The sequence below is a fragment of the Anser anser genome (assembly GCF_964211835.1).
Source record: "Anser anser genome assembly, chromosome: 14".
In the NCBI taxonomy this organism is placed as follows: Eukaryota; Metazoa; Chordata; class Aves; order Anseriformes; family Anatidae; genus Anser; species Anser anser.
This window is the reverse complement of record NC_139735.1, coordinates 11936879-11950725: the sequence shown is the minus strand read 5'-3', so window position 1 is coordinate 11950725 and position 13847 is coordinate 11936879. Positions and strand designations below refer to the sequence as shown.

Below are 13847 nucleotides of genomic sequence, written 5' to 3'. Positions count from 1 at the left end.
CATATGTGCTACGTTCTGATGGGAAACCTCAGAAAATTCAGAATTAATTTGTGCAAATAGCTGGGTTCAGCAGGCTATTAAAATGACACCACTTTAATTAAATTCCAGTTAAAAAACTTTTGCTTGCTGAAGCTATACAGATCAAAGATTTGAAGTTGCAAGAAGCCAGGGCAAGCATAATGGACAATAGTTTTTTTTAAAGTCTTCATTAATCAGAAGACCGCTGATAATGGCAGTGCAGCTTGAAACTAAATGATCTAGACCATTTCTTAAAATTTTGGAGTAAGACTTCCTATAATACAAATGAAATACTGCAGAATGAAATCTAGAAATTATTTTTGAAGTTAGTAAATTGCCAGAACTCACTGAAAGCACTTAGGTAGTGATTGAGTTCTAATAAAGGACAACCTCCTCTAGTAAAGAGTATTAGTATTTTTAATGGCCAGCAAGTAACTCATGCCAATAGTTTGTAAGCAGAGAACTAAAACTCTTGGGACACTGATGAACTCTTCCTTTCCTTTCAGGAAAGGAAATGCTGTTGAATGCAGACTTGAGTCTTACCAGACAAAACTGATTTAACATGCAACCCTGGGGGAATTGCTGTAGCTCTGAAGGTCATGAAGCAACACCCTGGTTTTGTCATAACAGCTGAACACCGCCTCTGTGGTCTGGTGTTAGAGCAGGTGATGGTGAGAGCAAGGTTGGTGTGAGGTGTGAATGAGGAGCTCCCACTCAGTACCATGAGTGTTGAGCATTAGAGTGGTTGGGGAAGGTAGGCAGAGTGGGCTGACCTGGCTTGTAGCTGGGTTCTGCTGGTGAGGGGTGAGCCATCGTGTTCAAAAAAAAGTCCTTGGCAATTAAAGGACTGGTAAAAGAAGACTTCGTAGAATATCCTAAGTTAGAAGGGAAATGCAAGGAATAGAGTCCAACTACTGGCTCTACACAAGACTACCTAAAAATGAAACCATATTTCTGAGAGTGTTGTCCAAAATGCTTCTTGTATTCTGGCAGGCTTGGTGCTGTGACCAGTGCCATGGGGAGCCTGTTCCAGTGACCCCTGTCTAGGGGAGCAGGTAGAATAGTTGACCAGGAAACTGTGACTGGACTTCCTCCTGTTTCTGTTAAAGGGAGGGGACAGGTGTTAGCTTTTTCACTCATCCTACCATCTGAAGAAACTTCAGTGACCAGTGGATTATCAGTGGAGTCTGACAAGTACAAAGAAATGGGCCACAGGAAAAGAGCTGGAGAAACTGCCTTGTTCAAGCTACACTGACCAGCAGCAGGTGGGTGTAAGGTGGTAGAGATCGCTGTTACTTAACACTAGTGTGAGTCTTGCTCGGTATTCTTGGGGGAAAAACAAAGCTGAAACTGGTGGAAAACACTACAGGTAATAAACCTGCAGCGTATGTTACATTGTCTGCCTTACTCTTCAGCCTTTGTTAAAAGAGAGCAAGCAGTTCAGGACTAGTGGCTTCTACAAGCCTCCAGCAAGCAACTAAAATCTTTATGCTATGGTGGTTCAGTGAGGTATTTGAATTAATGGTCTGAGTGGCAATTGATTGTAGGGAATAAATACTCTCCACTATGTTTGATTACAAGAGAACAGTAGAAAATCACAAGTGCAGAATGAAACTGGAAATAGTCGATTTAAAACTTAAATTCCAGTTGTTCCATGAATAGTTGGTTTATGGAACTTACCGCTGAAAGAGGTGTCTCACATCAAAGTATTTGGGACCTGAAAGGAGTGGATCCTTTAAAGAAAGCCATTTGTAGATGCAGATTTGTGTTGCTAGATGGCACTTCTGATGGTAAGCTGTTGAGGTGTTTTTAGAAATATTACATCTTAAGTGTTAAAGCTGCCCTTTGTTCTAAGGTTACTTTCAGTCGAGACTGTGTGCATGGTCCAAATGCTGTCAGGGTACTAAGACAACCAGTTGAGAGGGTTGAGTACTTCCATATTATTGAGTTAAATATCTTCGACTAATTAGTGGGTCAAAGCTGTTCTTGGTAATTTGCCAGTCATCTCGGAAGTCTTGGTTCTTAATATCACATGTAATGTAGAATATCACCTGTAAGTTGTTGTTTGTCTAGTTGGAGATGGTTAGCTGTTTCCAGTTTACGGTGCTATTCTGACTCAAACCGGAGCAAGATGCTGGAGGAAGAGGTTGTTCTTTACTAATGTGTTCTGAAAGCTTTTAACTTGAAATTCATGATTTTCTAGTGAAGGGTTAGAGAAACATGCAGAAAAACTGACCTGGGTGTTCTCAGCTGGTCTAGCTACTCAGCAATAAGACCTAGCTTTCACTCTTGTTGCACTTGGAGAATCTTCCACAGTGTACATGAATCAGACCTGTTCTCCCCTTTCTCTCTGGCTACATCTAGCCATTCTTTGTTTTGTGGTCTCTCTTCTAAGCTATCTCTATTTAAAAAGTGAGTTGTAGAATGCATGCTGTTCTTTCACTTTTCAGCTGATACCTTTCAGCACACTGGTTGTCTCCTCTATTCCACGTCAGAGTAGCAACTGATGGAAGTTCTAACAGATTAGTGTTCAGTGCCTTCAAACTTAAAACTGCTGTCATTTCCAACTTGCTTGGAGGATGTCTTGTGTCAACTCTGCTGTTATTGATGAAGGGACATACGGAGTGTCATTGTTTGTAACACTTCCAGCTAGTTATAATCAAAGGAATGTTTGGCATTTCTTAGAGGGCAAGAACTCCTTGACGTGCTTCATGTAGTATTGTCCCAATATGTTTTGCTTATAACTTACTGCCTTCTCATCTCTTTGGCTTTGTTGTGAATGTAGGAATGTGCACATGCTATCTGTAGGTTTGCAGACAGTCTCCTGACTCCTTATATGGATGGAGGTTGATGCTACACTAAGCAGCATCATATGGGCGGGATGTGGCTTCTGGAGTACATACAATATATATTTATAGTGAAACTTTAAAGTTCAGGGCTTTGTGGTTGGCGTGAATGCAGTAAGCAGTGCTTTCTTGATTCGTTTGAATACTACCGTAGAATAAATTTTATTTCAGCTTATGCTGAGGAAATAATTGGATAAAGTCTTTTAATTCTCAGCAAGACTAGCGTTATTTTAAACGTCCATTAAGGGTTTGTGAGCAGCTCGTACTTCCTTCATCTTAGATGGATCTCTGCCTTTTGACTTCTGATTAGTGCTTCTGTAAGTCATCAACAATTAGGTTACTTTTTTAGGCAAAGGCTGAGTTTTGAGTGTAGTAACAGCTATATGTTCTGAGAGGGCTTTCAGGTACTGTTTCAAACGGAATACTTCTGCCTTCTGATTATAAGGCTGTAACCAGATACCTTTCCCTAGAAGGTTCCCGGTTGTGGTGGTAGTATTAAAAAAGCTTGTGGTCATTCACAGTTGATTAGTTAAACCAGTTTTCTTCTTCAAATTGTCTTGGCTGAAGTATGTGGGATTAGTGCTCCGTAGCATTTTAAAAAATGATGCTAGTTCTCATGTCTAGAGGGGTAGCAAGTAGGCTGGCTGAATTCTACAGGTGTCTTCAGTACTCTAATGCAGTATTTCTTTTTTCTCCCTAGTACTTTTGTCCATCTGTTCTCTGTTGTGTGATCCCAATCCAGATGATCCTTTAGTGCCTGAGATTGCACGGATCTACAAAACAGATAGAGAAAAGTAAGTATGGAAGCCAAAAATGTATCATAAGCGGAATCCATGCTTAATTAGTAAAGGGGAACTGAAAAGACCTGTTTCTTGGGAAAGTGTGAAAAGTGTTCTGCTGTTCTCACTCTGTATCTGTGGTAGTCTGAGACTCCTGGGTTGAGTAATACAGCCATCTTCACAGCTTTTCATTGCTGTAGGAAAAAGACATACTTGCCAGTGGAAGTGAATTAAGCAGAGGCCTCATGCTTCTATTGGTTGTTTGTTCCATTTTCATTCTACACAATAGCTTTTCATTAGTGTTGTAGCTGTTAATTACAGGTTTGCTTAATTTAATGAAAATGTGAAGTGAACAATGCAAATGTGTTTCATATGAAACCAAGCTGAATGTGAACAGATTTTAATAGCCTTCATTGTGTGCTTTAATCTTAAATAGCCAGCAGAGGGAGAACAAGTTGCTTTAGTGCAGGAATGTTTCAATGCTATCGGTTGGTGATGGAGTCATGCAAGCAAGGCAATAACAAAAAAAAAATTTCATCTTCATTTGACTCAAGGAAAGAATAAGTGGTATAGAGGTGGGGCGAGAGGACTTGAGCTCTTTCTGAAGTAAAGTTAATATAATGAGAGAGCTTCACTAATGCGAAGACTTTGAATTGCTTTGTTTAAAAGCAATAGCTTAATTGTGTGAAGTTTCTTATACCTCGCTGTTCTATCTTACCAGTGGTGTTAACTTCTGAAGCTATGTTGTCATCTAATGAGAACAAGATAGGAAGGGAAAGTGATCCATCAACTTGCATGTTTGAGGAAGTGTTAGGAAGTCCATGGATCGTTTCTAATCAGAGTTGCAGAATTTACAGTACATACTTCAAGCCACAGCCAAGTGACTGACTGCACTTGCATACTTAATGTAGGGCACTTTTTTTGCAAGATTAAGAAACTTTTGTACTCAAACGTAACTGGCCTTGCTCCCGAATACTCTCAGAAAAGTAAAATAATAGTTGTTTTCCCATGTTCATGAGTGCTTTGTCTAATATCTTAAGCTAAAGAACCTTGTCTACAGACTAAATTCCATTACAAAAACTTAGCAAGAAGTTTTCTAGTTACTTATATTGACTGTGCTCTTTCTGCAAACTGTAGAACAAGAACAACTTGAATTCTGTTGAGAAACACCGCTGTTATCAGTATTGTAAATGGCAATGACTGCTTTGTTTTACATGACTAACCTGAGCTTCCTCTAGATATTGCACTGGCCATAAAGGGTATTCTTCCAAGCCACCTGTAGCTTTTGTACCAGAAGGAGCATATTGTACCTTTAGAATAAAAACTTCTGATGGACAAGTCCTTGTGTCCTGATAGTCAACAGAATATCTAAATTCAGGGTGTAGCATGGAACAAGCCCGTCAGGGTTTGGTAGCCTAGTAAATACCAAGTACTAGGCTTAACTTGATAAGGGAAGAATGATGTGGGAGGGAAACATCCTTTTTTACGGAATGCAGATTTTTAATTTTGGCAAAAGTAATTTCCCTGGGGCTACAGTGCTTGGGGGCTGGGAGAGGAGTAGGTAAAAACCTCCTGAAAATACTTCTCAAACGTGCTCTAGTTCTGTTTTGTGGCTTGAATCAGGAAGACCTTGTATACCTCTTGTAAATATGGCAAGCTTCTTATCCATGAACTACTGTGGGTTTTTTCCCCATTTGCCTAATACTTTGGTTTGCTTTGTAATTTTACAAGTTAATGATACTACTGCAGAGTGCAATTTCATGTCATGTGTAGACTAGACTGCTGGAGTTGAAGTATTGTTCAGATGTTATGTTAAGTAAATCCTCTTTTTATACATACAGGTACAACAGAATAGCTCGGGAATGGACTCAGAAGTATGCGATGTAATTAAAGAAATTATTGGATAACCTCTACAAATAAAGATAGGGGAACTCTGAAAGAGAAAGTCCTTTTGATTTCCATTTGACTGCTTTCTATGAGCCCACGCCTCATCTTCCCCTGTGCACATGTTTACCTGATACAGCAGTGCTGCGTGTTGTACATACTTGGAACAACAAAATAGAAATACTGTATTTCCCCGTACCAACATTGACTCCTAGCAGAGAAGTGTGTGTGTGAAAAGCTAGTTCTTCAGTCATAACTTTGTGAGCCTAAAAGCATTCCTTGTTGGTTTAAATTGGGTAATAAAATGTGAATGGGAGACTTACGGTGGATTTCATATTTCTAGGGACGGTGTTGCTGATCCATGAAGGATTTTAAGTGGAATCCTTTTAAACTCATAACAGTTATGAAAGGCCAGGTGAAGAACTTGAAGCTGTTTCTGTATTCATTTTATTCTGAAGGACCGACACCTTAGGTAAATGTTATGACCAATGAGAGAAACTGTACCCACATCCTGTGTTTAAGGTCTAAGTTTAACCGGTCAACATTTAAATGGATTGGAGCTATTAGTGCATCAAGTGATGTTGATTTGTTTCAACTCTCTCCCCTTCTTCATACTCTTTTTGGTTTGTATGTGGTTTCTCAGTTAATACATAGCTAATAGCTCTTATTTTTCTTAAGTTTTTTAACTGCTTAGGTCTTTCTGGATGTAAGGGTAAAAAATCCATTTGACAGACAACTTGTGTATATTTAAAGACCCAACTGCTCCCCTGGAGCTTGTACGTTCAAGAATGATTAATCTGTGTAATAAACTGATTACTACAGTCATTACATATAACTTTGTGTGAATAGGCTTTTAATTATTAAGAGCAGTTTGTTACAGGCTAAAACTAATGGTGGATTTGATTTCTCTAGAACTTTTGCATTCACAAATGGTTGCATTTGAAAATCATGAAGTGATTTGGTTTGCATCACACAAGGCTATGCACCTGAACAAGACAACCATAAGCTTAAGCACTTACATGAAATCAGGATGTGTAGTGTGCCAGGAACTTGACTGTTAAAACCAAATAAGCAGTTTACTAAATGAATGACATTTTACAAAGCCTAATGGTATTATTCCCACTTGCATGGGACCTAACACAATGCATATGTACTGTAGGTAAGTGAAACCTTATGTAACTAAAATAATGGATGTAAAAGGGTATTAAAAACAAACTACCAAACACATCAGCACAAACTTTCATAAAATGTAGCTTTTACATAATTACTTTGCACTAAACATTTGCAAATGTTCATACACTTTTAAATTGTACTTGTATGTGTCTTTTTTGAACAAAGTCTTCACTTGAATCTAGTGAAAAATGTAGTTTGAAACTTTTCTTTGTATACGAAGTGTATTTGCCAGCATCATTCGTGTGAAATAGGTGAGTCTGCAAGTTTCTCCTCTTAGTACAATTGTAAACAAAGCCATCAACTATAAAGGAGAGGCTGTGGCCTCCAGCTTTCCAGCCACAGGGGTGTGTCCCATCCATTTTCAAATGCATCTTTACACTCTTGCACAAATGAGGAATAAATGTCCACTGCCTTTGGTCTAAATCTGTTCTACTTGTCTCATCTCTCAATGTCCTTCTGTGTGCAACTCTAGCTGTAAATGTGAGCAGTGTTATCGGAGTCCTCTGTACAGCAAGCTGTAGGTGAAACTTAAATACATGTGTGTCTCCAGCAGGCTTGAAGACTACTGTGTTAGACATGTGATGAAATTACTGCCTTTGAACTGTTGTTGGGGGGACAAGGCAGTGCCTTCTGTTGGAGGCAGCTACAAAGCAATAGAGCAGAGCTTTACGCAGAACGATGAGGAGCACAGAGCTGTGGTTCCTGGCCAGGTGACAGAGCTACAGGCAAAGGGGAGAGAAATGGTGTGCAAGGATTAGTAAGAACTGGCTGATCTTGACACCCCGATGTTAATGCCACAAGGTCTCCACTGCTTTAAAAAGCATTAAGTGGCCTATTGCTTAAGTGTGGCCCTGCGTAAAAACATGTTGCATTGTCAAAACTACAATGTAAGCCAGTGGCTGCACACCTGCCTGAAGTATCTTGGTTTTGTTAGTCTTCAACTGTCTGGCATTACCTTTTACTAAACTTCTAACATGCAAGCTAATGCTCCTGTTAGACCCTTCATGACAGAGGGAGAGAGCATGCTCCACCTTTGGTGGAGCCATCCTCATGTTCTTGTAGTAAGTACCTGGTGACCCCCCCCCCTTCTTGGAGAAGATGAGGAGAGTGGTGTAGAGTTGTTGCAAACCTTGCAACAAACAAGACTTGGAATTTCCTTTAGCTGCTTTACCAGTGAGCCACCCAAGAATGACTTCTTGTGACAGATCTGTCTTTTTTGACTCCAGCAGTTACTAGAAGAGGCCAAGAGGCATGTACAGAAGAGCTGTAAGTGGGAGAGAAAGAAAGGAATGGTAACAAATGTAGAAATCATGGATGATGGCTTTGCTTCCTGTGATGGGGTGGATGACACATATGCTAGGTGAGAAGGAAGTAACACAGCCATGTAGGAATTGAAAGAGTTGAGTCCTGAATGTTGAAACAACCTTAGCTTAGATGCAACACCTCTGCCTGTGTTAAGATGGTGGTCTCATTTGAAATGAATTATTCAAGCGGTTCAGAATTCTGCACTGATAGCATGATGGAAGTCAAGGTTTAGTAAAGGCAAGCCTAAGTAAGCAATATTTCTTAAGGATGGAGTCCCTCATGGGCTGGCCGTTCGTACTGTGAAATGGAGGAGGAAGCCTTTCTTCCAGGATTTAGCTAAAAACCTGGTCTAGTTCATAGCCTTTTGGGACTAGAAACTTGCTCTTTTGAAACTGTCTATGGTCTACTGTAATGAAGCAGGACAAGAAGCCATGGGCCCTGGTTGTTGCCTTTCTAGGAACCCTGAACTTGTTGCATGATGAATTTCAGTCCCTGTCCAATTTTTTTTACTTGATTTAGTACTTGAACTGCTTTGTTTTGCATGGCTTTTTTTTGCACTGGAACTTCCATGGTGTAGATTGTACATGCTTATTCAGTTTCCTTTTTATTATTTTTTCTTGTCACGTGCTAAGCAAGTCTGTTTTATTTATTATTTTAAAAAATGGTGTTGGATTGCTTAGTTTCCTCTAACTCTGGCAGTGCTGTAAAGCTGAACCTCTGTGACTGGATACATTGCTTATGTTCATCAGTACCCATCCCCTGCAAGAGTACACCAGAGGCCAAATGACTCCACGTGCAGTGAGCCATGCTGCATTATAACACACACAACCTGTATCTTCTAGCACCGTTGCTTCCTTGAAGCAGCTGGCATTATTTGGCAGTACATATACCTCCTTGTAACATGTACTGTCTGTAACATGAGTTTGCGGGGACTATTTGTATCCATGTATGGTACTTGCCTACAAAGTAACATAATCCCATATATTTCAGAAACTTCTCTAGCTCAGTACTAAGTGGCCACTGTTAAATATGCAGGAATTGCCAGTTAGCTTAAACAGTGGGTAATGGGTGCTGGACTCTAAGCCAAGGCAACATTGACCTACTATCTAAGATGGCACTCACTGTAGGCACTACTTGGGGCCTGATGACTTGATATCTGCAAGTTATCCTTGGGTAGGATGTGGTGTTGAATTTCTTGAGTAGCCTTTTGTCAGTGCAAGCACAAAGTTTTGCATTGAGGTTGCTTTCCTATACAAGTGCTTACTGAAGTGTCTACATTTTTTTCTGTTCCACCTGGACACATCAAATGCTATCAGAGGAAGTGGAATGAGGGTACAGTCCTGTGTCCCTAGCAGGTTTAGTAAAGTGACCTGTCCCCTGCCACTGGAGGCTGTGGCTTTCCTAGCTCTTGGTAGCTGCAGCTACTGATGGAAATGTCTGGCTTCGTTTTCTAACAGTCCTAATCATGCTCTCGCTGCTTGCAGCAGTAAAAGGGCTCTAGAGCTGTTTTCCATGTTCCCTGTGCTGAAGTACGGTAGAATGTCAGAAGTCTAAAGGAAAGGCAACTGGAATTGCTTTGCTCAGCTGAAGTCGGCATTCCTCGAGGGCCCTGAGCAGCTCTTGCTGGGAGAGAGAACCTGGCAGAACACCTGGCCACGCGGGAGGTGCAGAGGACAACTGGCCTGCTCCAAGCGGTTAAAATTTGTTTGTGTGTCACCTTGCTCTAAAGAACCAGAGTAACGTAACAACGCATCTCTTGAACAGACTCAGTGCTTCACTCCAGATGGAGGAGTGCTTTGGCTTAGGTTCCAGGCATGCTCGCTTGCCCAGGCGGAGTTTGGAAGCCTTCTGCAAGAAGAAACACCCCCCCCCAGGGATATTAGAGGAGAAGGAAGGCCATCCTTTCCCTCATAACCAATCCTTAAAGAACCTTGGAGCAATGTTGCTCTCATCCCTTCAGCATTAGGGAAGCCTACCTCTGTCTCCTACAACTACCTAGAAAAGTTTCATTTTCCTTCCTCACCCATTAACTGTTGTTTCCTTCCGTTCCTTGGCTCCCGTGTGTAGGCTTGTAACAAGCCTGTGATCAGAGTGGCAAACTGTAGTTGTTTTGGGGTTTGGCAGAAGCTGTTTCCTACAGGGAATACACAGGGATGAGAAGTGCTTTGAGGGTGCCTGATGGAAGATTAAAAACAGGAGAAAAGCTTGCTGTCCATCTTTGTGGATGTGTGGAGACCAGCCCCTGCATGCGTGACAGCCATCAGAGGCGTTAGGAGTTCCTACAGCATCATCTCGCTGCCCCTCCCCTGCCCTCCCCTGGAACGTGTGTGTGACTAGAGCTATTCTAACACTACCTGTACTGTTGTAATGTGTTGCAATTTGATCGCCATTAAATGATTCCGTTAAACTTACCGTGGCTTGATTGCTTTTTTGCTTTAACTGTGCCTTTTGCCCGTTTTTCAGCTTGCCTTGGCTCATTTTTTTTTCTTTCCTCTTGTGACGAGTTTTGCATTCTCCCTGACGATCCAGTTCTGCGCTGCCTCTGCTCAGCCATCTCCAGCCGCCTTTCTCTTGGCCTTCTGGCTCCTGCCGTGTCTGGCTTGCTCACTGAAAACAGCCAGCGCTTCCTGGGCAGGACTGAGTGGCCTTGGTGGTCTTCTGCCTGCTCCTCGGCCTAGAACCGCATCTGCTCTCAGCAAGCCCAGTGCTGCCTTCTTCCTTCCTAAGAAGGAAGAATCTGAGAAGTTGGCTCTGATTTAAAAGCAAGCCAGCGCTAAAGCCTGCGCCCTTGATTGAGCGGGCTCTGTTCTGTAAAGCTGGAATCGACTGGTAGAACAGCACAAGGCAGCTGGGGCATCGAAGGGAGCCAGAGCCTCCTTGACTGTTCAGAGGCTTGCACAACTAAAGTGACTTATCCCCATGGCTTACTGTTCCTCCTTTGGTTCCAGTCAAAAAATTGTTTTATTCTTGTGTTTCTGCCTCAGCCTGCCCCCCCTTTCCTCCCGTGTGTGAGAATTTAGCCCTTATAGCTGTGTAGTCAGGGCACAGCTTCCCGAGGTGAGTGGGGATCCGATGTATTTGCAATTCTTGCCCTTCCACAACCAAATGTATTTCTAATCAATATTACTTCATGGATAAACATCTCGCCAAGTTGCTCATGTGGCTGTAAACATTTCTTCACCTCCAGCTATGGGGAAAAGTCAGTCCACTCCCAAGAACAGAGACTCTTGCTGATCTGGCTTTGTACAGGTAGTAGTTGGGTGTACTGAGCCTGCAGAACAGATTCAGGATGGAATTGCAAATGGTGGGGTTGAAAGACCAAGTCACGGAGTGTAAACGTGCAACTCAGCACTTTACATTGGCTGGGATCTTGTTCATTTGGTCACTAACCGCTAGTGGCAGTTCTCAGGCTCTGCACTGCTCACTATGTAAAGGAAGTCACGTTTATCAGCACTGGAAGTCCAGCTAGACCATATTTTTCTGAGAGTGGCCAAAATTAAAAGGCCTGTGTAAGGAGGCAGGAACAGGATGAGCAGCTGTGGTGCTTTTCTACACTTGCTTCAAGAGCTTCCTGAGGAGAAGTACAGGTTCTGTGACCTCTTGTTACCTTGAACTGATTTCTATGTATGTTTCCTCTCTGTCCTTAAGTTTGTGTGATCTTGAATTGTTTATCCGTGTTTGTTCTTGTCAATCAAAAAGTAGTCAATCCAAAGTAGCTTAGTGGTACTGATGGCGATCTCAGGGTCTGGGGCAAGCAGGGCTTCTCGTAGCCAGGAACAGTCAGAGAGGGACACTTTGCTGTTGATATAAAATGGCATCACCAATTATAGTTGTTATTAAAACATCTTTTTTTAATTGCTCTTAGACTTCTGCCCTAGAAAGCTCTTTGCTGATGTATGATGCCCACAATATAAATTTTTTTCATTAAATATATATATATATGTGTATAAACAGAAGATAACAGAGATCATCTTCCAAAGCCTGACTGAGGGCAGCCTGTACCTGTGGTGCCACTGCCCCGATCTATGGGCATACTTATCTTCACCTCCTTTTTGGTTTTTGTCTTGACAGGAGTGGATTTATGCAGTCTGCAAATACTGGAGATTTTGCAGGGCTTTTTCCTTGCCTTCTTTTCAGAAGGCAACAACCTATTATTATTATTTTAATATTGAGGTACGCAACATCCTTCGTAACCTGGTGCTGGTAGGAGGACCCAAGTGAGCAAGGGAAGCTGTCATTTGTACACGTGGACCTGTGCGGTCTCAGGTTGTTGTGACAAGCTCAATGCGTAAAGCATCACACTGGTGAGAGGAATTAGGGAACACCTACCTCCAAAAGCAAACGGTGGGAAGGCAGCGTGGGGCGGAGTAACTAGGACTGCATTGCTGAGACTGGCACCTACCGCTGAGCGTCCCAAGTTCCTAAACGTGGACCAGCTCACGCAGGAAGGGAAGGTGGCGGGTGCTGAGCTGGTTAGGGGTCATTCAGCGTGGGCTGCTGGGCAGTGTAAGCTCTCCTCCAAGTTCCTCTGTCAGGATTGGTGTCCTGTGCCACGAACACCATACTCTAGTTTCCCTCTTACCATGTGTGGTCCCTGTGTGCAGCTGAACCAGGACAGTCCTTCCCCCCAGCTCTGGCGGTGGGGCCAGGAGACGACGCCAGCTCCGGCCGCAGGCAGCTCCTCGCTTGTGCGCCACGGAGCAGGTGGTGGGGCCGAGCGCGCTGCGGCAGAGGGAGAAGCCAACGCTGGGCCAGTCCGGGTGGCTGCAAGCTGGGGAAAAGTGCCAGTAAGGCTGTGCTAGGTGTGGGGGAAAAAAATCGTGAATTACTTGGTCTGAAGGAGCAAAGGTGAGCCTGGATTTACGGTTGGACAGGTTTCTGACCCCCCTTTCCCTTACACGCGTGCACAAAAAGCTGGTGTTTTGTATTAAAATCCTCTCCTTGTTCACCTCTTAAGGCACTGTCGGTAGCTCTGATGGGGTGGTTTGATTTTGATTCCTTGTGTCTGCTATTGAGCCAGTTTTTAGCACGTTTTATTGAAACTCGTACAGCTTGGGAGTATTGTTTTTTTCTTAATCTTGACCTAGAGCCTTGTGAGTGGATGCAGTGCTACTGCTGTCAGTGACTGCTGGTGGGGTCTGTTCAGCACAGGTCGGTAATTCTGCACTTCTGCAGAGGGTCACGCGCACCCCTGCCTCTGTGCTCTCTGGTCCTGCTGTGAGTCTTGCGGAGCATATGAATAACTTGGTGTCACCAGAGCTTCAAGAAAAAATGACTGCTGCTTGTGCCTTTGCCTTGATGCCAGCTTCAGCTGTGGCATGGCTTCCTTGCGTTGACCTGGCTCCTGCACCGTTGTCTGGATGAAGAGGTGTCCCGAGGTGTCTGATCTGCCGTCCTGTTAATTCTGTGCTTGGATTCCTTGACTTGCCTTTTTTTTTACTTCCCTTGGCCAGCACCTTACAGGGTAGCAGCTCAGGTTTTCAGGAAAACAAAAGGAATTAAGCAGAGCAGTTGGCGAAGATGTGCAAGCACAGTGATGCAGGATTGTGTTGTGACAGCCTGCCCGCGGATGTGCTCGGACTGTTTGCTGTAACTAAGCAGGTGCAAGAGACAACTTGGCTACAGAGATAAAGCTGTGTGCATAGCCCATACGTGGCACCGTGGTCTGTGGTGAGCTGTCAGCACCATGTGCTTGCCGAGCTAGTGACTGGGATTGACCCCGTTGATTTATCACTGCTGTATAAAGCTGCAGCATGTAAGTTTTTTCTGTTGTAACCCTAAATACCAACATAAAGTACTCAGTGTTTCAACTTGCGATCCCTTCTTGGAACATGCTGGTGAC

At 43.0% G+C, this 13847-nt stretch overlaps 1 protein-coding gene across 7 annotated transcripts in view; it reads left to right on the top strand.

Moving 5' to 3' along the window:
* UBE2D2 (ubiquitin conjugating enzyme E2 D2) overlaps window positions 1-7123 on the top strand; it is a 32823-nt gene extending 25700 nt beyond the window's left edge. For 5 of the 7 annotated variants that reach the window (XR_014572360.1, XR_014572361.1, XR_014572362.1 and 2 more), the window contains 3 exons: window positions 1128-1283; window positions 3565-3658; window positions 5485-5539. Coding sequence is in view for 2 of the 7 variants with exons in the window: in XM_083798744.1 (XP_083654870.1) it covers window positions 3565-3658; window positions 5485-5530 (140 nt within the window). In the remaining 5 variants the exon portion in view is untranslated. Of the gene's footprint in view, window positions 1-1127; window positions 1284-3564; window positions 3659-5484 lie in introns of all 7 variants that reach the window. The other 2 variants (XM_083798744.1, XM_083798745.1) reach the window with 1 other exon arrangement.
* The last annotated feature ends 6724 nt before the right edge of the window (window positions 7124-13847 follow it).